The sequence below is a fragment of the Carassius gibelio genome, chromosome A23 (assembly GCF_023724105.1).
Source record: "Carassius gibelio isolate Cgi1373 ecotype wild population from Czech Republic chromosome A23, carGib1.2-hapl.c, whole genome shotgun sequence".
Lineage (NCBI taxonomy): Eukaryota > Metazoa > Chordata > Actinopteri > Cypriniformes > Cyprinidae > Carassius > Carassius gibelio.
Window position 1 is genome coordinate 9378519 of NC_068393.1, and position 26367 is coordinate 9404885.

The 26367-nt window shown below is 37.2% G+C and overlaps 1 protein-coding gene across 1 annotated transcript in view; it reads left to right on the plus strand.

Moving 5' to 3' along the window:
* The window catches only part of LOC127945171 (contactin-3-like), a 63739-nt gene that overhangs the window by 24729 nt on the left and 12643 nt on the right, over positions 1-26367 (plus strand). The window contains exons 6-19 of the mRNA XM_052541765.1: positions 209-311; positions 652-836; positions 3411-3547; positions 3765-3894; positions 9376-9526; positions 12833-12960; positions 14361-14530; positions 19143-19260; positions 22079-22237; positions 22613-22762; positions 24062-24132; positions 24442-24676; positions 25587-25696; positions 26113-26299. Of these exons, the coding sequence (XP_052397725.1) occupies positions 209-311; positions 652-836; positions 3411-3547; positions 3765-3894; positions 9376-9526; positions 12833-12960; positions 14361-14530; positions 19143-19260; positions 22079-22237; positions 22613-22762; positions 24062-24132; positions 24442-24676; positions 25587-25696; positions 26113-26299 (2034 nt within the window). The remainder of the gene's footprint in view (positions 1-208; positions 312-651; positions 837-3410; positions 3548-3764; positions 3895-9375; positions 9527-12832; positions 12961-14360; positions 14531-19142; positions 19261-22078; positions 22238-22612; positions 22763-24061; positions 24133-24441; positions 24677-25586; positions 25697-26112; positions 26300-26367) is intronic.

Genomic DNA, 26367 nt, shown 5'->3' on the forward strand with positions numbered 1-26367 from the left:
CACACCTCTACACGTTGTGTCAGACTCCAGATGATGTTATAAATTATTGGTTGCTTTTGTTTTAGCTGCCTGTTCTCTGAAAAAAAAAAAAAAAACCTGTTCAACTACTAACACTGTTTCATATCTATTGTATAATGTATTTTCAAGTTTTATAGATCAGTGAATTAATTATGAATTGAAAAATAACACTTTTTTTTTTCCTTTATAGGCGTAATGGGTGAATATGAGCCAAAAATAGAGGTTCATTTCTCTGACATGGTTCCAGCCGCAAAGGGATCAGTTGTGACACTGGAGTGTTTTGCTTTGGGGAAGTAAGTGTCATTCATCACCCTTTTGTAGTTACTAATGCCGATTACTTGCTAACCTGAACTCTGTCACTGAGTTTAATGTGTTTTTCAACTTGGCCCCCTCTTCTCGCCACCGTTTAAACATGAAATACCGTATAACAGTCTTAGTTTTGTTTTTGGGGGGGTTGCCTTGTCTCAATTGATTCCATTAGTGGATGAGCCATATACATATTCATTCTTTATCTTTTCTGTCTCTCTCTCACTCTGTGTTCTTTCCTTCTTTCATTCTTTCTCTCTATGTAGCTTTGAATTTTTCTCTTTTGCTTTCGCAAGATCACTCACCATAGTTGTTTCATATATTCAGCCCAGTTCCGGAGATAACGTGGAGGAGAGCCAATGGAGTGCCGTTTCCCAGCAAGGTGAAGATGAAGAACTCAAACGTAGTTCTGGAGATTCCCAGTTTCCAGCAGGAGGACGCCGGAGGCTATGAATGTGTAGCAGAGAACAAGATGGGAAAGAACATGGTGCAAGGACGACTCTCTTTCCATGGTATGATTATTTCACCCATTTTATGTTTAGTATTTACATGGTATGCTTCATTGTTGCCATAAAAATTTTTTTTCAACATTTCACACTAATTGCTTGCAATAATATACAGTACCACTCCATTGTTGTATAATCATATAAATTGTTTCATCTAAATTTGATATTGTACAAATATTACCGTAAAAATGCTGTGAAAGTATGGCAATGAGTTGCCAGGAACATACTGTAAATAAACTTGTGTCCTCTGTGTTATTGTACTACAGAAGATACACATGATATAATTGTTTAATCCATTATACGATTTTATTTTGTGAACACATTGGCTGGCTATTAGTAGGTCTTGTAGAAGCCCGTCGACTTTGCCATATCTTTTTCTCTGTAATTGAAATTAAAGCTTTCTAATAATTTAAAACGCACTTAATGGATATTATTGTTGTCATAACCATTCAAATTCTTGCCAGCGTTTTCCAAGAGGAGCCCTGCCAGTTCGGTCATTTCACAATTGCAGTGAATAGCTTTTTGATTACTTTCTGCCCTGTCTGACTTTTTTTTTATAGTTTCTATAACTGCATAGTAAAGACCAAAATAAACGGAGATCACATAATGGATTTGGCATCGTGATGCTGCAGTGTGCCAAGACTCAGCAGTGCTAAATGCTAATTTGAGACACTTTCGTTCATCCAGAAAGGTGTCAAATGGCAAAAAGTGTGTTTTATAAAGCCTTTTTGTTTTGTTTTTTTGGTTTGTTTTTTTGCTAACAGCAGACTGACAGACAGATAGACAGACATAAAGACAAATAGATGGATAACATTTATCGTCATTAGGATAGATATTCAGGTACATGTATGTATGAGAGCTCTGATATTTTCTTCACTTTAAATATATATGAAGTGCAAGAAGAACTCATTATTTCACCTCATTGTGTATTTTTCATTATCATTATATTTTAGTTAATAACGCTACTCGTTATTAAATATTCAGACACTGCAATTAGGTCAGCTCTTATTATCTTGGCTTTTTTACTCTCCAATTTTAGTCAATATTTTACCTTAGTTTTATAAGATAAAGCTTCTGTTCCAAATCTTACACCAACGTCTTGCCCAAAGCGATATCGGTTAAATATCGGACAAATTGCAGGTCTATCTGGAATTTAAGCAAATTTGAGCCCATCTTTGGAGGCGAGCCATGACTCAAAGGATTATTAGGCACTAGAAGCCAGCATGTGAGAATAATTACCTCCTTGGGTCTGTCATTTTCCATTGACACAATAACAAGAAGAACATGCCTCAACCTAATGATGTGGAGATCACCAGCTACACACAGAATTACTGGCCATAGTGTGCTGAAAAATGATTGAATATCAAGATGAAAATAGCAAATGTTTCCAAAGATAATTGTTAGCCGAACAGCTACTCAATATCTCTTAGGTATGGCAACCTTTCACATGTGGTGTTATTGATTTAGATAAATGGATAAATATACAAAAAAGAAAAATACCTGCTAAAAGGAACCCATTAGTGAAATACAATATAAACAAAACTGAAGTGCAAATTGTAACAGCGCGAATTAAAAGGTTTTCTTTCCACTCACATCTGAGTACACACCACTTCTAAGTTCCCAGATGAAACGCTTTTTTTGTGAATGTGAGTCCTGCTTTTTCTCAAGGTTACTGAGAAGGTTAGAGGGGCAGTTGCTACTCTGACCTTCTTCTGAAAAGACCCGGCCTTCACAAACGATGCAAAAACATGAAAGCTTTTCATCCCAGTTCTTGTCAGAGAGCAGGCGTCCTTGTATAATGCAGTATGCCGAACTCTTTGAAAAAGGCCAAAGCATAGAAAAGAAGAAACCGATAACAGTTGCAAGGTTGGTCAGCTTATGCGTTTCGTAGACGTTTGGGTTTAATTAGTTCTTGGGAAACCAGAGCTGACCAGTTTTCTTGACGAGTCAATCAGTGCGTGACTCCCATCGGTCAGTTTAGTGCTTAGTTGCCACAAAACCTGCAAGCGCTGTTAGCGGGAATGTTGATTGATGATTCATCTATAGGCATGCTTACACGGATCTTGAGTGATTGGTGGGAATCAACAACGCAGAACATGAAGAGAGCGTCACATTATAGAACTGTGTTTGACGGTTCAATCATTAATCTAGACAGAGTCAAGTACACTGAATGGAAATCTGTTACCTTTTCAATCAGCAGGTAGACGGATAGATCAAGTCCTCACTGACATTTTGTGCTTCCAATTAATTGGGTAAAAGAGTGTCCATGTTCCAGCAAAGCCAAACATTTGGATTTTCTAGTAATTGTATTTTACAGTATTATTGTATAACTGTATTTATGATCAATTAAATGCAGCCTTGGGAAGCATAAAACATGAAAAATACTGAGATGAGAAACTGTGGCTGCTCTGTTGACAACATGACCATGACTGAGGGAAAAATCTTCTAGTAGACAGTGACAAAGACCGTAAAAAGATCTCAAGAAAGACCAGAGAAATGTCTTTGTCATTCAAAAAACATTGTGTATCAAAAATGACTGATAAATTAATTCATAAAAACGATTGACTTTTGTCTCTTCAGCGAAGCCTCAGTGGGTTCAGACGATGCGAGACAGCGCTTTGTCAATTGAAGAGAGGTTGTTTTGGGAGTGTAAGGCCAATGGAAAGCCCAAGCCTTCATACAGCTGGCTGAAGAATGGAGAACTACTGGCAGCCGAGGTAAAATACCAGCAGTGCATGGAGTTATGGTGTAGTGGTGAAAAGATCTGGATTGGCAGTGCAAAGGTCATTGGGTCAAACCTCAGCAGGGGAGCTCTGTTAAATGTATAAAACTAAGTTGTATTGATTATATAATGCCTAAATCTTAGTTGTTGTTGTTTGAGTTGAATGCACGCCTATTTTGAATTCTTTTGATTGCTGTTCATCTGTTTCACAGGACAGGATCCAGATAGAGAATGGAGCTCTGACAATCGGCTCCGTAAACCTTTCAGATGCTGGCATGTATCAGTGTGTTGCTGAGAACAAACACGGAATCATTTATTTCGGTGCCGAATTGGTGGTTTTAGGTAAGAGAATCTCTTGTACCTTTCTCATTTCCAATCATCTTGTGTCTTTGTTCACTAAGAAGCACCATCCCAGCAAACACAAAACACCTCTACAACATTCCATTCAATTGCTTTTTGGTTGCAGTTTTGCTTTTGTAACATTTTAAAATCTTTCTAGAACCTAAAACCACAAATGAATGTAGATAAACGAAAATATTTTTGTAGTATTCCAGTATATTTTCTCCCTCAGGAGAAATTTGTCGATCAATCGATAAATAATACAGTATGCATTACTCATTACACAACAATAAATATTACACATTACCCATAACCTTAGCCTCACACACACACAATTCATTACTTAATGTTCAATAATGGAATCTATAATGGAATCAGAGAAAGGTTGTACCTTTTTAACTTACAAGTTCCCCAAGGGCATCAACTCAAACTCCATATGGAGAATATAGCTTGAGTCACCAAACATTTTAAGATTCTGCTATATATATATATATATATATACTATTGTTTCAACAATGAAAGAGACTGTTTGAATGACTGTATAAGCATTATGTTACATTTATTATACATTATGAATTTCTCATTTACAATAAATAAATAACATTATGATAGCATTTAGTTGTCGGGTACCTAATTAAAACTTGTGTAAGTGAATTAAGACTGGCAGATGTGATGTTGTATGAATATTGTTATTTTAATGTAGGTAAAGCCGTTGGAGAAATATTACAAATATTAACATTTTGAAAAAAATGTTGAAATAACAAAATATGTATTTTATTTTATTTTACAATTCCCTAAAATAAATTGTGATTTAAAAAAAAAATGTATATATATATATATATACACTAATGTACTGTTGTTATTGAGATTGCTTGAATAGCTGTATAATTTTTTTTTTTTTTTTTTCTGTGGGAAAAATAAATGTAAACACTGCTGAAGCAAAACTTTGCAAGATTTTAACAAATAACATTGCGAACTGTTATAATAGCATTTAGGTGTCAGTTAACTATCTAAGAGTAAACTAAGACTAGAGCACCTTTTAAAAAAATAACATAAATAAATAAATAAAACCGGTTCAAATACTGATTATGACTGATTATGAATATGAGGACACAGCTCTAATCCTCTGGTGCGCTCTGTGGTTTTTACAGGCAAATAAACTCTTGAAATGGGCTCACAAACGAAAGAGCTGCCCTCTTTTCAACATTTCCCATCAGAACATTTAGAGTGGGGTGGTACGGCACTGTGACTTTCAGTAATGTTAATCCACTATTGATTGGCTGGTGGAAGATGAGGAACTGTGGCCGCTCTGTTGACAACATGACAAACCACAACTGAGAGGTTCACAGTGACAAAGACCAGAGAAAGATCTTTGTCATCAGCTCATACAGAGATGAAGAGTGAGAGAGAGATAGCCGAAAGAGGGTAGAGGTCATTAAGGACACCTCTGCTATCTGACTACAGCCAATTCCTTCAGTGGTCTCCTGTAATGATGTTTGTGTAGGAGCCAGCAACCCTCCATGGGGTAATTAGGTAATAGAGATGCTATTTAACAATACTTTAGGCCACAGTGTGTTTGCTATGACAGTGCATAAGCAGCTTTCCGATTTGCAGCATTGATAAACGCTGCTTCTCGGCAGAGGAGATACATTAGACCCAATTAGTGCTGGTTGCATTGCATCATCGCTATCGGAAAATGTCTTTCATATAAGGGCTATTATAAAAACTGGACAACTGACTGTGTAAAATCAGCGTGGATTGATGTTTGGGGTTTGGGGTTTTACACCACAGTCATATTTTTTTAAGGAATAGTTCACTCAAAAAAAAAAAAGTTCTGTTTTTATTTTTTAGGGCTGTAGTACTCGAGTCCGGTCTTGGACTCGAGTCCGGACTCGAGACATTTTTCTGTCGTCTCGGACTTGTCTCGGACTCGTTGAATTTGCACTCGGACTTGTCTCGGACTTGGCCATTGGACTCGCCAAGTCTTCTAGTTGGTCTCGACCGAGTCCAGAAAAAAAATAAAATAAAAAATGTCTCCTTCAAAACAAAACCACATTTGCATGATGTCGCGACTGAAACTGTGTGGAAAACGCTAGGCGCGCCGCTCTCCTTAATCCAAAGCACTCTGTAATCTGCGCTCGCGCTCCAGTGGCGTCTGCTGTTGCTGGGCAACCATGACCCGCTCTCCATGATGACGCAGAAGTTTCAGCAAAGAATAAATGGAATACCAACACTTAAAATCACTTGCAGTAGCTCTGCAAGTGATAGCCATTCATAATGGCTATCCTTGTACAACTTTGATCATCTGTTTCTCCATCTTGCCTTAGCTTTCAGTATTGTTCCGGGAAAGGATGTGCATGACCAGTGGTGCACTTACTGCGACCTGAAAAGTTTAGATGTTTCTAATTTAATTTTCTACCTGTTTGTGTTTTATTTACGTCTACACCTAGATAGCCTTTCTTTTTTTATCAATAAACGCGTATTAATGTATAGCCTTATGCAACAATTACATATGTAAATTTTAAAAACTTTATATATGACATTACATATTTACATTTTCATGTAACAGCCAGTATTTGTATCTGTAACAATCACAAAATGTTTCCTATCTGCATTCGGATACAACATCGTACAGTTACTTGATAAGACTGTTATGACTTTTTATATATTTTTTCGTAGTTATCACTGAACAAGTATGTCGTGTTAAACTGAATTAATTATTAATTTCTAAAATAATATTTATCATGCAAGCAGAGAGATGTCATGACAAACGTTTAGTGATCATTTGAACACGACTGAATCCATTCAATGCACACATTCTCATTACGCAGAACACTTTAAGCGAGTCTTAATGTTAATGAACTTCACTAAACAGATGTGTGTGTTCTGCGCAAACCAGCAAAAGGTAAATATGCAAACATGTAGGACAAGTAGACAATGTATCCATATCTATGTTGATTATTAGCCTACTTTTGAGAGAGAACTGATTTGGTTTTTGAGAGACTGAGACGCGCAGCGCGGCTGTTTGATTGGCGAGCGCGCTGTGCTTATTCCATTCATTCGTATCATGGTAGCCTAAGCTTTCAATATTTGCCTTTTAAATATATACAAATAATATAACGTGTAGCTATGATGTATTATTATAGGTAAAATTACTCTTGCAACGCTCTGATTTCTGAGAGATGCACAGAGAGGCGACAACAATGCGGTGTTTGATTTGCGCTCTTTTCACTCATAAAGTTTACATTCATTCACTTCTGGCGCTGATGCCCTGGCTCACCTGTTTTCTAGCAAACACCAGACTGTGTCAGCTTCAGCCGAGTATTCAGGCAGAATTATTCCTTGTGCTTTATTCGTTTTTTAAGCCATTATCCTTGCCATTCCGAATAAGGTATTCGGCTTCAGGCACAACCCTAATTATTACATTACATATTTTATTTTTACATGCAACATAGATAAGGTCATATAGTAACAGCTCCACGCAATATTGTAATTCTAAAATTCACGTCGTACTTTGTGTGAATTATGGTTAATGCATGCTGGAGTAGTCGATTGTTTCCGACAGTGCTCGACTAGTCTATGCAAACACTAGCACAGTATGACAAAAATTTCGCTGTATTTATGTGCGCATGCCCAGTAGAGCCAAACGTATCCATTCTAGCCTTGCTGCGTGCATTTGTCATATCCCGAGCTTTGCGTGTGTCTGTGCACTGTGCCAATTAGGCATAGTCATATACATTTTTGACCACAGATATAATGTCAACAAAAAATAAAGGACATAAAAATTATTTGACCTCACAGTTCCAAACTTTGTTTGTTTATCCAAGTTTAGCTCCCAGGGTCGGACTGGGGGTAAAACCAGTACTCATTAGCAAGGCCCCAAAGGAAGAGAGGGCCCTTGAAAAGTATGAATCTGAAATATATTTTATTTTACCTGGATATTTTCATGGGTGGGGGGCATGGGGGCCCATCAGGACTGCCTATGCATAGGGCCCAGGATCTTGTTTAACGCCCCTGTTAGCTTTAACCCTAATTATACACACTCAAGCTCTTACTAGACACACTAATCTTCCAGGTGTTTTAAGGCCGGTTGGAGCTAAACTTTTCAGGACATTGGCCATTCAGGATGTAGTTTGGAGACCCCTGTCCTACAGAGTTGTTACTTTGCACATGCTTTTTGATCATTACAAATAATAATGTAAAATGATTTTCTTAGAATAGGAGATATGCTTTCTCTCGCATCACAAACATTATCAGTAGTTAAGTATGTGGTCTTGAATAGGACCCTTTTTTCACTCATTTGGACTCGGTCTTGGACTTGGACTCGAAACTTTTGGACTTGGACTTGACTTGGACTCGAACCTCTTTGGACTCGGTCTTGACTCGGTCTCGACTAGTCCTGGACTTGGACTTGACTTGGACTCGACAAAGCCGGACTTGACTACAGCTCTATTATTTTTTAATGTTCAGGTTGCTGTACACTAGTGTGTTGTTTATTTAATTTTTTTATTATAAAAGTTTAGTGTCAGTAAGATTTTTTTTGTTTTTGTTTTGTTTTTATGTTTTTTTTTGTTTTGTTTTTTTATTTATAAATCCCTTATAATTTACCAAGGATGCATACATTTGATCAAACCAGTGCTATTTTAGAGTCTTTGAGATACTATTATATTTTTTGTTAACATTTTGAATTTTATTTTTATTTTTATGTTTTCATGCTTTCATGTTAATTTTAGTTAAAGTTTTTGTAATTTTTATTAGTTTTTGTTGTATTTAAATATGTCTATATAGATTATTAGATTATTATATATTATTCATTTTATTTGAGTTATTAGAACATTTACATTTTATGGAAGTTATTAGAACATTGTATTTTAGAACATTAAGGTAAATTAAACGAAAAAGAGAAATCTTGCTTTGGAAACTAGCCGAAATAATCCTATTAATATTTTTTATTTCAGTTAACATTTAGATGGATGGATGGATGGAGAATTCCACTAGGTTTTTGATTTTATCCTAAAAGGGATCAAATGATGGAAAATAATGTCCCAATAGTATTATTTTTGCCTTTTTTTCTCCCCTCAGATAGTCCAAATAAAGATTTGGTAAGATTGTGGTAGTAGACTACATCCCGCACATAATCACAAGGCTCAAAACCACCCACATGATGGGGAACTGCACAGTGCAAATTGCATTCATCACTAATTTTCTTACCTGATTTGCATAATTCCTTTAGTGAAGCGCTAAAACAACAGGCAGTGTGCAAGTGAAGTGCCTCCAGAATTTGCCTTGAACTGTTCCTTTAAGAGAAAATGCTAAAGTGGTCCTACATCAGCAGTGCACACACACACACACACACACACACACACACACACACACACACACACAATGCTGCTTTCGGCGCTGCTGTCCGTTTACAGTAATACATGCAGGGCATCCGAGCCTGAGGCGGCAGTTTGACTCTCTTGGCCATGTGTTTTTCCATAGCCTCGCCCCCAGACTTTTCCAGAAGCCCTCTCAGAGCTCTGCTTAAAGCCAAGACGGGCAGCACAGTCACCATGGAGTGCAGGCCGCAGGCCTTTCCCACAGCCATCAGCACGTGGAGGAAAGGAAATGAACCAGTGCAGAGCACAGACAGGTACGGATACAATCTTTTTCTCTCTCTTTTGTTTGTATTCTTGTCCTTAATTCTTCTTTTTCATTCATTCTGACCATCTATTCGTTCAAGGCTTCACCCCAGCAGCCCTGCTATGTTCACACTATCTGTGCACAGCCTGCAACTGAACAGTTATCAAAAGGAAGCCGCATTGCCAATTGTGGTAGCTCACTGACCATAACACTCATGAATTATGAAGCAGGCCATTAGGCCGGGCCAGCAGGAGGTCGCTCGGCATTTTGGGTTAAGTCTGTCAAGTATGAAATGATTCCTGGTAGGAGGCCGCTTGAGGAAGCACAGCGGATCGCAAGCCTGGCTCTTTTTATAATGCAGTTGGATTAAATAGTATGAGGAGAATCCTGTCAAGGGTGCAGAACTACTGTAGGAAAACAATAGATTTGCATTAAGCCACAGTTGTTTGTTTTGAGAGCATTCGTTGAGACGGCCAAAGTCCAATTTAACTGTAAGCGCATTGCTGGGGAATTGTGCATTACAACATTAGCATTCCAGGACTGGGTTTCCAGCGTTTGCTGTCTGCTGCTCTGGATAATATCATGTGAATAGCTGGTGATACGTAAGGAGGCCCAGGGGCAATTATATATATTTTTCCATAAATCAAACACTGCTGTACATCTATATGCCATCACAAATATTACCATTACCTTTTAAAAATGAGAAAGCCTTGAAAATAATTTTGAATTTAACCCAAGATACAAGAACTTACAATTACAGGAATGGTTGTTACACTATAAATATGCTAGAAATCTAGAGAAAAATATCAAAATATTTTATAAAAATAATATAATTGCCTTAGAATATTAACGTTACTAAGTAGTTTTGGATGTATATAAATCTTTTTAGTTTAGATCTCAATAAGTATATACACTACTGTTGAAAAATTTGGGGTCAGTAAGAATTTTTATAAAGAAATGAATTTTCTTGAGCAATAAATTGTTGAAAAGTGACAGTAAAGTCTTTTACGTTGTTATGGAAAACATTCTACAACAAATAACTGCTGTTTTTTTTAACTTACTTAAAAAATCAGTTTCCACGAAATATAAAGCAGCACAACCGTTTCAACATTGAATATAATAAGAATTGTTTCCTGAGGCTTAAATCATATTAGAATGATTTTTGAAGGATCATGTGAGACTGAAGACTGAAAAGTCGGCTTTACGTCATATTTACATTTGGGAGAGGTCGAGGAAAGGTAGCCTCCGTCTAGTATGATGCCGCGTTCCAGGCAACCCGTATCCCGTGTTTTTACAACCTTAAGCCCGTGAAAGTGCACTGGAACGGCAATCAAACCCATGACTTCGTGTCTCATACTAGATCAATGTACTCCGAGTTCCGAGGTCACACAGCATGCGAAACAACGATGACAGCCCCTACGAATAATACTGCCTGCTGATGCACTGTTTATGCAAGCGGTACACGTTGAAAAAACAATTTTAGGTCAATGCAACATTGCAATAAAATAAATAATCTAGTTACAATTCCTTGCGCTCAGAAAGTTTGGCGTAACATGCCTGGAACGGTACAAAGTCGTTAGTAGTGATATGAAATAGTGATTACGAGCTCAAAAACCTGCCTGTAACGCGTGCAGCATCAGACCTATAGCGACTGACTTGGATGAGGAAGAGGTGGCAAGAGCCAACATGTATGATGACCCACAGCAGTGTATTTTCGATCGAGCCAGCCGTGAGAGGGCAAATGAGGAATTGAGAATGAGTGGAGTTGGTGAAGTGTCCTGGTGAGTTGCTATCATTTAGCATTGCAGCAATGAGCACTGGAGCTAGTTTACGAGCAGCAGTGCACAATACCGACACACACACACACACACACACACACACATCTATATATATATATATATATATATATATATATATATATATATATATATATATATATATATATATATAATTTTTTTTTTTTTTTTTTTTTTTACTGTCATTGAGTAGCAACGATTGAAAAAAAAATCATTGTTTTCTTTATATCTAGTGGCAGTGATCATGACGTTAGTTCAGATAAGTATCGGTAACCTTTGTCATAGTGTCGTAGTACTGATAGATTTTGTCTTTGTCACCTAGAAATAGAAGGCATCATGCTAGATATATGGACGTTTCTAAGCGTTTATCTCTTCCTCCAGTGAAAATGTTGTTGCAAACGTAGCCGTGTGTCTGTCGCTGTGTTTGACAGGAGCTTGTGTGGGTGCCGTCCCATGTAAACTGCGTTGGAAAGCTTGTGCTGTAGGGAAGTGAGTGTGTTTGGGTCGCTGTTGGTCGATATCTCTCCATCTATCTGTCTGTCTATCTATCTATATATGTAGTCTATCTATATATATATATATATATCTATGTATTTATCTATTTATCTATAATCTGAATACTCTCGTCTACTACTCGTCTCTTTCTAGTCACTCTCAATGCTCTCAAGGCGGCTTTGGTAAATTCTCTCCCCAACGTGACGTGATGCAATGCATTGTGGGGGAAAGGAGACCGCTGCAAGATAGTACCTACTTTTTCGTATTATATTCCGTTTTGTGATACCCAACAACATAAAATACAATACAATACAAAATTTGAAATATTAGTGGATATCTAAATGTCAAATTGGAACCTACATATACTGTAATTATATCAAAGAAGTCACAACCCATTCTTTTAAAATAAATTAATCAGCTGATAAACCAAAAACTTTTCCTCTAACCCAGTCGTGCAATTTTTGAATTACTGGTGTAACTACATATTGCAGAACTAAAATTGCCCCCATCCACACAGCCAAGACAAAACACCAGCAACAGTGTGAGAGGCTTGTTAAACAGAGTTGTAAAGGGTTCAAGTCATGGATTGCAGTTACACGTAAATAGCAATTACTGTAAATGAAACTGAAATCGCTTAAGATTCTAGGCACTTAACATGTACATGAGAAAATAAGGGTTGTATTTCTTAAGAGCATGTATATTAAGAGTATGTTAAAATTGTAGAAAAAGTCATGAAGGTTTGGAAGGAAGTCTAATTCAAATGATGGGGCAGTAGATTGAGCGATGCACGTTTACGTTTAAATGATTGTTCGTGTGAATGCACACTCTTCAGCTTCGTTGGCTGTCATGGATAGTGTCCAATGTACAGAGATTAATGTGCCATTCTAAAGAAACACATTATGTTCTTCTTACTACATTTTCTACTGTTCCCGAAATGTAAAACACATTTGTACTCGGAATCTAGCTCCATTATGAGTTTACCAAGTTTAAATTTGATTTGAGGGGATTGTGCTTCTCTCCTTTAGGATAACTTTACTCCCTGATGGAACACTTAGAATAACAAATGTGACCAAGATGGACGGGGGAAACTACGCTTGCTTGGCTAGAAACCAGTTTGGTGTGGCCAGCACTACAGGAAGACTATTAGTCACAGGTATGGATTACTGTAACATTATTACAGTTTGGGCTTCCTCTTTGCTTTTTCTGCAGATAGAAGTTATTTTAGATTTTCGTTCAGCTGCGGAAATATTATGTGGGAAGTGGTGATATCTTTACAAACTCTGGGGTTTTAAGGTTTCAGGCAATTGGGTTCTTGATACAGCTGCACAATTAATCAAAATCATGACAGTTTCTGAAAGAGATAGTTCATCCAAAAATAAAAAGTCAATTCCCTCATTTGTTTCTTTCGTTTGTGTAACACTAACAAAGATATTTTGATGAATGTCTCAACTGATTTTGTCCATACAATGGAAGTCAATGGAGTCCAACAGTTTCAAGCTCCAAAAAGGACATAAGGTAGCATATACGATAAACTGAGCAATATGTAAGTGGGTATTTACTTCCAAAAACAATCTAAATTATGTATGGAAAGGCATGTATAACATCAAACATCACTGCTTTTTGTGTCATGAAATTTCTGTTATGACATGTTCAGTCACATGACATCCAAGAACCAATGAGGTTTCATGTTATAAATGTGACAAAGGTTTGTTTTCTTTCCTTTTTTTTTTTGTCTTTGTTGAACTCAACAGGGATGGGATACAGAGGCTTTTTGTGTGTTGTTGTAATTACCCATTTCCACGCTCTGCTTATGGCATTGCAATTACCCTGGATTACACTAATGGAGTGTGTGAGGGTGTAGGTTATAGGTTGTGCTTACACAATTTAGAGAGAAAAATATAGAATGCGGCATTTGCACTCTGGGTTTTGCTGAGATTAGTCTTTTACAGCAGATTCCACGCCAACAGATTTGAATATGAATCTTAATGGAAGTAACCTCTGCATTTAGCTACTGGGCACTTGTAAAAACATTGATGTTATTAAAGGGGTCATGTCAGTTGAACAGAAAATGAATTTCCCTTGATCATTTGAAATTGACTTTTTTTCTTCTATTTAATTTTCAGAATTGAAAAAAAATAATAATTTATTGTAACAAATTATTAAAAAACTAAAACAAATTATTCTGAAATTGAACCCAAATTGACCCTATTTATTCTCTTTTGTGTGTGTGTGTGTGTGTGTGTGTACATACCTTAGATTTGATGACACAGTTTCGGTACGGGGGAAACCCTTTTTTACATAAAAAAAAAAAAAAAATTGGTTTACTGAAAAAATTACACTTTCTTTAAATAAACTCAATTATAATTAATATTTTCTAATACTTCATTTATTTTATTTTTTATTTTTTTTTTGCTGTAAATCTTAGAGTCATCTGTTTAAAAACACTGCGATTTAATTCTATGGTTTAGAATTTGTATATACTGTACAGTGTGCGTATATATTTACATTTATTATTCATTTAAATTAATCAACCTTATGTGTGCTTTTGAGCAGATCCCACACAGATCACCCAGGGTCCAGTTGACATGGAGATCATTGTTGGGGAGAGCATCGTACTCCCCTGCCAGATCTCCTGTGACCCCGCTCTGGATGTTTCATTCTCCTGGGCCTTCAATGGGCAGCTCCTCAATAAACTGGACCAACATTATGAGCATGTGGGTGGGGTAAGTCGTATTTTTATATATATATATTCTTTCTGTCTGTATAATGCTTTATACTGTTTAATGTGTCATAGACGTTTGTTAAGATGTTCATCAAAAATCTAGCATTTCACACTTCAAGTTTATTCACACTTGTGCTGTGCTGATTATCCTTTACCTAATTTGGTTTTCCCAGTCAAAAATGACCAGGTCTTCTGAAAATTGTTTGTAAACCTATCATAATGCAATATTATCACCAATCTTGCATTCATTCTTTTTGCTGTTTTCTTTCCGTTAGCATGTTTTGTATCCCTTTTTGTAACTGATTGATTGTAGGCTTCATCAATTTGTGTTAGTGTCAAAAACTGAGGTTCATAAGTTCAAATCGATGAGGTCGGCAATTGGGCAGCTCCAGAATGAGGATGGGAGTTGTTATTCCCTGTGGGAGAAAAGTTAGTAAGTTTTACTCCTATGTGATATAATTAATTAGCATTTTTGTTGCAAAGAAAATCCTCTCTATGTCAAAATGAATAGAACACAACGTTAGAGTTAAATCTGCACTCAAATTGCAAATATGACAGCTGTTGTGGACTAATTTAATTTAATAACTTTTATTTGGCTGATCATATGACTGGAGTCTGCATCAGAATATATGTGAATGCAAATGATTTTAAACAAATGTATAAATATTACTATTCATTTCTTTGTGTAAAGCCTTTCTAATGTAGAAAAATACTGAGGGCCCTATCATACACCCGGCGCAAATGCATGTGTGGCCATTTGTGCGCCCATTGGCGTGCTGGTCTAAAAAAGAGGTGTGTTCCGGCACATTGCTGGCGCATTGCTGAAAATAGACTGCGCCATAGACCAACTCAAACCTAGTCTAAAGTCAATGACGCAATTTTTTGTGTTATTTAAAGAGCGTGTTGGTAGAAAATGCGGGTCTGGGCGGGTCCACAGTGCGCATTGACTTTGCTTATTACACACAGGGATGCGCATCACACAAACATGCCAAATATTAAAAACAAAAGGATAACAGTGTAAAAGAATATTATTGTGTAGGCCACATAAATATAAAAATTTAATAAATAGGATAGTCATTGCATGTATTAGAATTAGGCTACATATTAGCAATTCAGCCCATTACTACTTATAATGATGAATGAAATTCTACTTCATCCCACACCTTCTTCACCTGTGGATGCTTTGGTGGATTCCTGATTGTCCTGTAGATGATCTGCTCAGGCACACGAGCAGATTGGTTTCTTTGCTTGAGAAGCGTTCAGCTTTTCCGCCATGTAAATAGTGATGCCCCATGGCGCGAGCACATCCCGCTCTTAAAGGGAATGGGAGATGACACTCTGATTGGTTTATTGAACGTTACGGCCATTATTTATTAATTTATTTTTGGACACGCCCTCAGTGCACCTGCGCCATGTGCTTTACACTTTGCATTTAGATCATTAAAATAGGCCCCTAAGTGTTAATTTAATGTCTCTGTACTATACTGTGTACCATGCTATACAGCTTTACAATGAAATTAATTTATTATACTCATTATACTCAACAAATGTCAGATTCTGAGGGAGCTGATCCAGTAGTTTACTGTACAATGCTATTGTCCTCTGAGCCAGACCTACTGTTAAAGTGTGGGAGACTTGGCAGAGATCTATTCATCACTCTCTTTTTGAGGTTTTTAGCTGTTCCTTCCACTGCTTAGCAGCCCAATATGTTCACTTTGAGCTATTTTCCCTCCTCTTCACATAATAAAAATCAATCCATTAAAGTTTAGCCTTCAGTGATCTCAAGTGTAATATCCTCATATGGCTTTTGAATGGTCAGATCTCAGACTGCTTTTCTCTGGGATGTAATGATGCCTTTCTAGAAATAGTAATGATTTTAAAGACTGAGAGAATGCCCTAATGAGGACTGACTGGTCAATATTGGATGTGCATGATTCAACTGAGCATCCCTTAAACAGATTCATTAATCACCACCCCCAAAGCCATCAAAAAGATGATTTATTTTTCAAATAAGGTTGCATATTTCAGAGAATTAAATGAGTTATGTGGAAAGCAACAGTAAAATACAATTATTTTTGACTTTTATATAATTCTGTTAATTTGGTGATAACTCTGAGCATTTGGAACACATACGCTCTCATCTTCAAGCGAGTGATTCTTATCAGTAATTATATTCCAGTTCTTATTATAAATTCGCAGATGCCACCCGTCTTGTAGGATTATCAACATGAAGTTCACAGCTTGGATGAATTCATTTCCATAATGAAACAAAATTTTTAGCCTAATGCCCTTACTGCTGAAATTGCAGATTTACCTCTTGTTTGCCAACCACAATCTTCCCCTCAGATAAGAGCATACATCTTATCTCATGTAATTTAATTGATTTGAAATCTAAGCGCTTTTTATTAAATTAGTGAAGTTGTCTGTGCCAAAGACTTCAGTGCTGCATAGACAATATCAACATCCAAGCGAGTAAGTGTCTATAAACAATAGCAATAACGTATCCGTTTTAATGAACTGAAGATTTTTGACAGATTGGTGAATCGAGTAAGAAGTAAATGTACACACTGATAGCACTATTTATTTGCATAAATAAAGAAATCTTGATGCATTTTATTATATATATATATATATATATATATATATATATATATATATATATATATATATATAATTTTTTTTTTATTATTATTATTAACCCTCTATGGTACGCATTATGTTCCAACTAGTTTTGGCTGAACTAACCCTTTAACCTTCAAAATTGTACTTAAAAGTATTATATTAATGCTTGCAAATGGACAATTTTTTATTTAAACATCCACAAATTTTCCAACAACAAAAACAAGTCTTTTTGAAAGTATTTTATACAAGTTAAGTAAATATATGCTAGCTTGGAACATGCCTTAATACCATGTAGAACATGAAAACATCAACTACAGGTATTACGATAGGCAGCTCCCTGAAGAAAAATGTGTTTTCCCAGTCCATCCATGTGAACATGTCTCAATCCAGCTCATGTCACATTTCATGACATCCTGTGAAAAGCAGTTCCTTTTTGTGATGCAAAGGTGCAAGTCACATTTGCTGTACTTCATGCAGACGATCCCCCTGCAGCCAGGGTATTTGCACTTCCCTTTCTTCTCCATGACAGGCCAACTCTACTCTCTTACTATTGCCTTTTCCATAAAAATATTGCTGTATTCATTTTCTGATAAGAAGACATAATTCTGTTATTTATACTTAAATACTACTTTACTACAATTATCATTTCAAATCAATAATTAACTAGATAATTTTATTGATGCTACGATCTATAAAAAAATCCCAATGTGGAAATACATTACTGCAGTTCCACTGTGGTACAGAGTTGCCATATGGCAACCTTGCTATTTTCTTAATTTACAGTAAAACTATGTTCGACGAAATTGATTTGTGAATGAAAATATCTAATTTACTTACCAAAGATGTTCCAAAAAAAATTCCCCTTGAGAAAATGTGTTTACAAATTAACTTAATCGAGCAATTTCTGGAGCACTTCAACAGGTGTCTTCTGTGTCAGGGTGACAGTGGGAAAAGGAGTTTTGGAGGGACGTTCAGTTGTCATGTGACTTAAAAACAGCACATCATTGGCTCCCTTAAGGCCTACCCTTTTAATTCCCATAATGCGATATATCAATAACAACTCTGTACCATAGAGGGTTAAGGCTTTATAGAATGCTAATTTAATGCATACATAAATGCTTCTGTTAAAAAACCATCTAAATTGAGAGCAATGGAGTGAAACAAAATACTGGAGTGTTTTAGTTTTACAAAGTTGTCTGTTCTTTTAAAATGTTCTATTCAGTGCTTTCAGTCTTTGAATTAAATTGTATTCTATTCTCTGCATATGTTAATGCATGCAGTTAATCAGTATATCAATTAATATGATTCAAATGTTAAGAATAAAAGTTAGTTTAGCAGAAAGAACTTTTCAGTACATAAGTTCTTCATTATGATTATAACTTTATAATATACTGTATGAGGATTCTCATGCTCTTTTTACTTCTTAATTACATGTATCATCATGAATATAATAGGAAATATCTTTATTACTTTACCTGTTTTCACAGTACTTCATCTATTCCCTTGACAGAGCGCTTTTGAAGTTCACCTCCACTCTTATGAACAACTTTCTTCATCTTTATTAGATTAACAAAGGCATTTAATTGTCGTGTGTGGATTTAGTATTCATCACTTGTATGGTTTCATATCACAGGGTTTCAGCACACTGAATCCAATCACACTACCTCTTAAATGTGATTAAGCTCTAATTAGCCAATTAGCAAGTGAGTTTGGTAGTTGGATTCTGTGCAGTGTTGAAGAAGCCTAAGGCTTGGCCAGAGGAAATGTTTCTCCATGACGGACGTTTCAAACATGGCAGTGAACAGCCTTTGCCAAAAGTCATCCGTTAGCTGTGGAGTTGGGCCACATTTTCATTCCCAAACCCAGCAGGGTGTCTACACTTACTGAAGCACTTGTCGGCAAATATAGCAAACAACTCACACATCTTCCTGTTGCTTTAAAGCCCAGTTGGTAGCAGATAGTAATGTGTATGTGTGTGTTTATATCTCTAGAGTACATCTGGAGATTTGATGATACGGAATATACAGCTGAAACACGCCGGGAAATATGTCTGTGTGGTCGACACGGATGTCGAGAGTTTATCAGCTGTGGCTATTTTAATCGTGAAAGGTAAGAGAGCGACGGCCAGGCAACCGGGGGAGCTTCAGATTCAGGGTTTGGATTTGGAAGGAAAACCTGATTGAAAGATTAAAAAAGCTTTCTTTGCTTTGCCAAGGAAATGTACTCAGCAAGTACAAAATACAAGTACAAACTGGCAGTAGCAAGCAAATAAAACCAGCTGGGCTTATATAAGGCTCTTTAAATGTGGGGCCATGTCTCTGTCTCAAACAGGGGGCCGGGACCTCAGCAAACTTTCAAGGGGGCCTCTAACAATATTTTTTTATGGGTTTTTAAAATAGGGTTTTTCAATTTATGAGTAAAACAATGTCTGCGTTAAACATTAATTGATTATACTTGTATGTTTCAATCTACAATCACCCATACTGAAAACACACATTTTGAAGCATAATTTTAAAATAAATGCTTTTTTGCTTTTTTTTTGGTGGGGGGGGGGGGGAGTGGTAGGTTTGTAACTACTTAAGGCATCTGGAGTGTAAGTGTTTGCAGTTTACATTGTACAACAAAAAAAGTATTGTCAAGTTATATTTACCACTGACCTTATTTTACTTATGAACTGAAAAACACCATTATAAAATCCCATAGGAAGATCTTAAAGGAACCCATGGTGAATTTGTCTTCCTGGTTTTGACGTCACAGCTACTGCGCTCTTAAGATGGCGAGTTAAATGATAAATGTCTGATTTCTAGATCCTAGAAATGTCCAGTGGATATAGAAAATAGATATAACATTTGGTTGCTTTGCAGCATGAAGTGAAGACAGACACGGTTTTTGTTTTATTCAGCTGTATTTATTCAGGGCAGCTTATAACATCCAAGTGAAAGATATAACACACACACACAACTTGTGAGAAAAAATAAAATAAAAACAGAATCACTGAGTTAGAAAGAGGAACACCCCCTTGTATCAGTATTTTGTTGAACCACCTTTTGCTTTCATTACAGTCTTTAGTCTCTAATAACTTTCTAGACTTTGCAATATTTGCTCCCTCTTCTTTGCAGAACTGCTCAAGTTCAGTTTAAATGGTGGTGACCGTTTGTGGACTGCAAAGTCATTCCAAAGATTTCAGTGGGGTTTAAGTCTGGGCTCTGACTAGGTCATGCTAGGACATTCACCTTTTTCTCCTTCAACCACTGTGTGTTCAGTTTTGTTGTGTGCTTTAAGTCACTGTCATGTTGGCAGGTAAACCTTCTTCTATTGACAACTTTCTGGCAGAGGGCAACAGATTTTCCTCAAAAATTTGATGGTATTTTGCCCCATCCATTTTTCCCTCCTGCAGAGAAACACCCCATAACAGTACATGCTTTACTGGAGGAATGCTGTTATTTGGATGGTGAGCTGGATTCGATTTCTGCCAGACAGTTTGGTGTTGAGGCCAAATAATTCAATTTGAGTCTCATCTGCTTCAGAATCTTCAAGGTGTTTTGGCAAAGTTCAGTCGTGATGCATGTCAACTCTACTGTACAAGCCACATTTGTGGAGAATTTGTGATATTGTTGTCACAGGCACACAATGATCACTCTTTGTCATAAACTCCTGTAACTGCTTCAGGTTTGCTATGGGCCTCTTGGTCACCTCTCTGACCAGTTTTCTCCGGCTCTTTCATCCAGTTTGGAGTGATGTCCCGATCAGGGAGGATCTGTGTTGTACTCTCCCTGTTGAACAAAAGCTCTTTTCATGCTGAACTAATCACAGTTAAAAGTCAAATGGCCTTGTGTGCCACTGAGAAGGTGATTAACTACACCTAATTGAGTTTACAAGTCATTTTAAGGAGTGGGGATGATCTTTTTTCTAACTCACTGATTCTGATTTTTTTTTTTTTTTTTTCTGACATGTTGGTGTTATATCTTTCACTTTGATGTTATAAATTGCACTGAGTAAATACAGCTAGATAAAACAAAAACTTTCTCCCTCTTTATTTCAGGCTGTAAAATGTGATTATTTTAAATTGTGTTTATTCTTTTCTACACCCACTCTCATTTAAATGAATACAATCACAAAACTCAATAGGCATTTTTCAATGTATATATATATATATTCATTTTACTAGTTCTTTCGAACTCTAAAATGTTGTATGAGGTAGAAATTGTAAGTAAAAAGTATTCATACAATTAATTATTAAGATTATTAAGATTAAGAAACTGGAACAGAAATGTAAAAAGAGAGGGACCCCTGAAGGACATTCAGCTCCTAAAACCTCCGGCAGTTTAATTCACAGAAACTAAGAGTGTCCGTCCTTTGAATATTATGCACAATGGGGGGCCATGGTTTAAAATGAATTATGTAAATATTAGTCAGACCAAAACTGCATGTAAACTCCTCACACCAAAACCAAATATGAAGTTTTTTTTTTTTTTTTTTTTTACAGTTTGTCTTGATGATTTGTCTTTGAGTGCCTTTTTGGTGAGAAGCAATCATTGTCTGGTCTTACTATTGATGCTACAAGTCACCTGCGCTGACAAAACCACAAAACATTATGCTCCATTTCGTTATATATTCCCCCAAAAGAGTGTGAATTTGACAAAGGAAGACAACTCTCTGCACATTTTAATTGGAAGACGTGCTGTAGCCGTTAAGAAAACAGCTCAAGCCTCTGAAAAGCTTTCCTGTGATTCTCAAAGAGATCTAGCGTCCCCACAAAAGCAACAGCTTAAAATGTAATAACGCCTTTTAGAGACTGGCCTTATGTCACAGTTTTTGAGGGCGATAAGCGGAGAGCTTCCTGGCAGGGGGTGAGCAAGTTTAGATGTCAGTCAAGGTAACTTCATTTCTAATTGCTAATTCACTGCTAATTGTCTGATTGAATCAGGTCCCCCAGGAGCTCCAGATGGTGTAACAGTGGAGGAGATCACAGACAGCACGGCTCAGCTTTCTTGGAGACCCGGCCAGGATAACGGCAGCCCCATCACAAGCTATATCATTCAGGCCAAGACAGCTTTCACAGTGGGCTGGCAAGCGGTGAACACGGGTAACAATACAGGATTAGCTAAAGCTAGTCAAGCGGAGCATCAATTCAGTGAGAGACTGAAATTACCATAGCACGTCTCATGTGCTTTTAAGAAAGAAGCTTATGCTCACTTTGAGTACATATAAGTACCCTCTAAGTACTAAGGCAAAACGACGTAATCTTTTCTCCTGCCTTGCCGCTTGAATTTGAATTCATTCGAACAACATCCCACCCAGACAGAGATGTTGAAATAGAACATTTCTTTTTATGCTTTATGACACTTCTGGCTTACTGTAAACATAGGCTCAAAGTTGTGCTCCTGTTGTTGACTTTCATGGTGGCACCTTGTAATCCAGGTATTTTCAGTTAAACCGTGGCTTTTCTGTTTGCTCTCAGTCCCGGAGGTGATTGATGGGAACACCTTGACGGCAACGGTGGTGGATCTGAACGCATGGGTGGAGTTTGAGTTCAGAGTGCTGGCGAGAAACAGCGTCGGCGTGGGGGAACCGAGTCCCGCTTCTCTTAAAACAAGAACCGAAGATGCAGGTGAGTCACCAGCGCTCTTGATTTATACACACATTTTTAACTGAAAGTCAAATCAGAAAATATCTCATTTAAATAGTTTTGCCATGTAATATTAATTCCTTTTAGGCAATTTTATTTTTGATATAATATAATTTTAGTGTAGGAATTACAATGTTGTGAATTTTTTATGGTTTAGTTATTCATTGCCCTTATTTTAGTGCATTGTTACAGAAAAAAAATCCTCAATATTACACCATGTGATTAACTATTAATCACTAGCTATTGATAATGTGTGCATTCAAACTATATTATTTCAGTGATTCAGTGAGATTTTTTAAATGTTTTTGAAAGAAGTTTCTAATGCTTACCAAGGTTGCATTTATTTGATCAAAAATACAGTAAAATCAGCAATATACGAACATTTTATTACTAGATATAACTAGTATCTGATATAATTTATTCCAGTAATGGCAATTAGAATTTTCAGAAATCTTTCTAATATGAATTATAAATACCTTTACTGTCCTTTATGATCAATTTAATTGATCCTTCCTGAATTTAAGTATTCATTTATTACTGACCCTAAACTATTGAATGGTGTTTATACATAACTGTCAATTCCATTAGCAATTTTCTTTGACCCGGTTAACAAAGAAGTTATCAGAAGCAAAATTACTCCAAGATCAGAATTTCTACCCTTCACTAAAGTATTAAGTACAGACTATTTCACAGACATAATTACGTCTGATCCGATTTAATATAACATTTTAAACTTGGTCAAATGCAGGGATAATTTCATCCTCAGAAGCTACCATCCGAACACAAATCTAATTAGTCAGCCAATCAGAACAGAGCTTGCCAGATCGAGAAAGTGCAATCCAGTTTTGTATGCAGTAGGTATCAGATGGTCAGAAAGCGACTGTGGGCATCCTGTGGGTGTGCTGTCTGAGGTTGAAAATCCACTAATGTTCAAGTGTCTATATTGTTCAAATGTCCCTTGATGAAGCGATACAATTTCGGTGCATTCAATGCTCAAGTGCCTCTTTGTATGTTATAGAACGAAATCTTCGAGCATTATTGTTGAGAGACTCTTGGCAAATGGTGAAATTCACTAGAAACAAAGGCAGTTAGCTCAGACGCTGCCCACAGAATTTTTTTTTAAAGCAGTTGCTAAGGGACCGGAGCTTTGTTGCATTAGATACTTGATTAAGTAAGGCTTAAAAGTAAAAGAAAAGGAATAGAAATAATAAGGAAGGTAGGGGCTGTATATATCCGCTGTACTGAAAACAAGCTGTTTTTTCTTTGTTTTTCTGTTCGCAGTTCCTGACACGGCCCCCTCCGATGTCGGAGGTGGGGGTGGCTCCAAGTCAGAGCTAGTAATAACATGGGAGGTAAGTCATCTGTCTATATTATCACTCCCTCTGTGCGAGGTAATAGTTTTGGCTAATTAAATGGAATTGAATGAGGGTGTTTATTACCTCAGTCAAAGCCAAGCCTGTTTTCCATCTGGGCCCTTTACTCCCGTAATAGCATTCAATTCAAACTTGGTTGTATATTAGAAAGCAGTTCATTTACACTCTCAAGAGGTTGCATTACTTTGTGGAAACTGTGCGGGGTTTGGAAAAGCACTGGGTGTGAACCTGAGGCTGGATCTGGTCTGTATGTTTTAATATCACTATAGTTTCTTGTTTCCCTCCCAGCCTGTGCCTGAAGACCTGCAAAACGGAGATGGTTTCGGCTACATCATCGCTTTCCGGCCGTTGGGGGAGGTCAACTGGACGCACGCCGTCAGCTCCATACCATCCCAGTCCCGTTACGTTTACCGGAACGAGAGCATCCCGCCCTTTTCTCCATTTGGCGTCAAAGTGGGAGCCTACAACACCAAAGGCCAGGGACCGTTCAGCCCTGTTACCATTGTGTTCTCGGCTGAGAATGGTGAGACTGTCAATCACATTATGAGCAGCGCACAAAAGCTTACCGTTTCACTCATTTACAGTGTTTTCAATGGATTTTTCTTTTCACCATATATTTATTCATCCATTGAAAGGTGCATAAAAAATTGAGAGAACAGGCCAGGATTGATTCCTGTACCACCAGCACTTTATTACGTGCAGCGCTGAAAGAACATGGCTCATTTTATAACAAATGGTCAAGGAAAAGCGAGGAAAAGGCTATAGATCTAGATTATGTAATTCTATATCATTTTATGGGTCACTCCAACGCTGTTGCTGGCAGTTTTAGCAATACTTTACACTTTCTTAACTGGAAATGTATTTGATGTTTTGCTAAATGTCCAAGAATCCATAATGCAATCTTCTTTTTATAGTAAGTACAAGGTAAAGCATGTACTATACTGGCTGTATGTGATGTTGTGTTGTAAATGTCAGGTGGTTGGAGCTCTGGAAACTCATGCTCAGCATTTGAAGCAGCAGTGTGGGAATCTTTCAGCTAGTTAGGATCAGTTTGAGATGAGCTATAACAGCGTGGAGTGATGAGGAGACAGTGGTGTGTCAGGAAGCTACTGCATTAATTGATTTCCTGTACAGATAATGTTCCTTCATGCCACTCATCTATCCTGTTAAAATAAAGGCTAGTAATTTACTATTTTAGAGACAAAGGGTTTTGCATCAGTCATTTATAAGTAATTTTTCATCATCCTCTGATTTGTGCACTGACATGCTTTTTGTCTCATCTTGTGTCTTCTCTTCTAATCTTGTCTCATTTCAGTTTCTTCCCTTTTTCTATCCTAGTATTGTCTTATTGCTCTTCTTTTCTCATATTTCCTTCTCTCTTTTCTCCTTGTCTTTATGCATTCATCTCTTTCTCTTTTCCTCTTCCCTCTCAGAGCCCAGTGGCATTCCAGATGGCATGTGGGCCAGAAGCATTTCTGCCACTGAAATTGAAGTGATCTGGCACATTCTCAGCGCTTCCCCAGAAAGAGTGTTGGGCTACGAGGTGCGTCCCTTCTTCTAAATGGAAATGACTCTCTGTCCGGTTTTGAAATGCACCGTGGGTTCTGTCAGAGCCTGTCATCTCCCACGCTGCACCTCAAAGTTCCCTCTGTACCCATGGAAATGCTCCATTTGAAAATAAGAATAGGGTTCCCTGTTCTTACCGTATGCATAGGAGGCCCTCTCTGCAGCACGGACGAAATGGCTTTTCTTCATCTTTTTTGAGGGCACAGAGAACACATTACACATTCCTCTGTGAAACTCTTTATCCATGTCACCCCAAACCCACTTTGTGGAAAAAAGTGGAAAAACTCCTGTATAATAATTCTCCTGCACTGAACATAATGGCACTGTAGCATTATATCTGCGAGGCTTTAGATCCCACAGTCTGTGCTTTCTCTCCATTGCTCTTGAAATCAGGTGGTGTACTGGGAGGATGACACAAAACCAGAGACCATGGGCAAAGTCAGAGTGTCTGCCAATCAGAACAAGGTTAACATCAGCGGACTGAGAGAGTACACTCAGTATTTCCTGACAGTGAGCGCTTTCAACACGGCGGGAACTGGCCCTCTGTCTCCCACCATCAATGTGACCACAAAGAAGTCCCGTAAGTATATGCTTCTTAAAATCTATCAGTTTATTTACAGTTTATCGCCTCTGCAGTTATATATTATG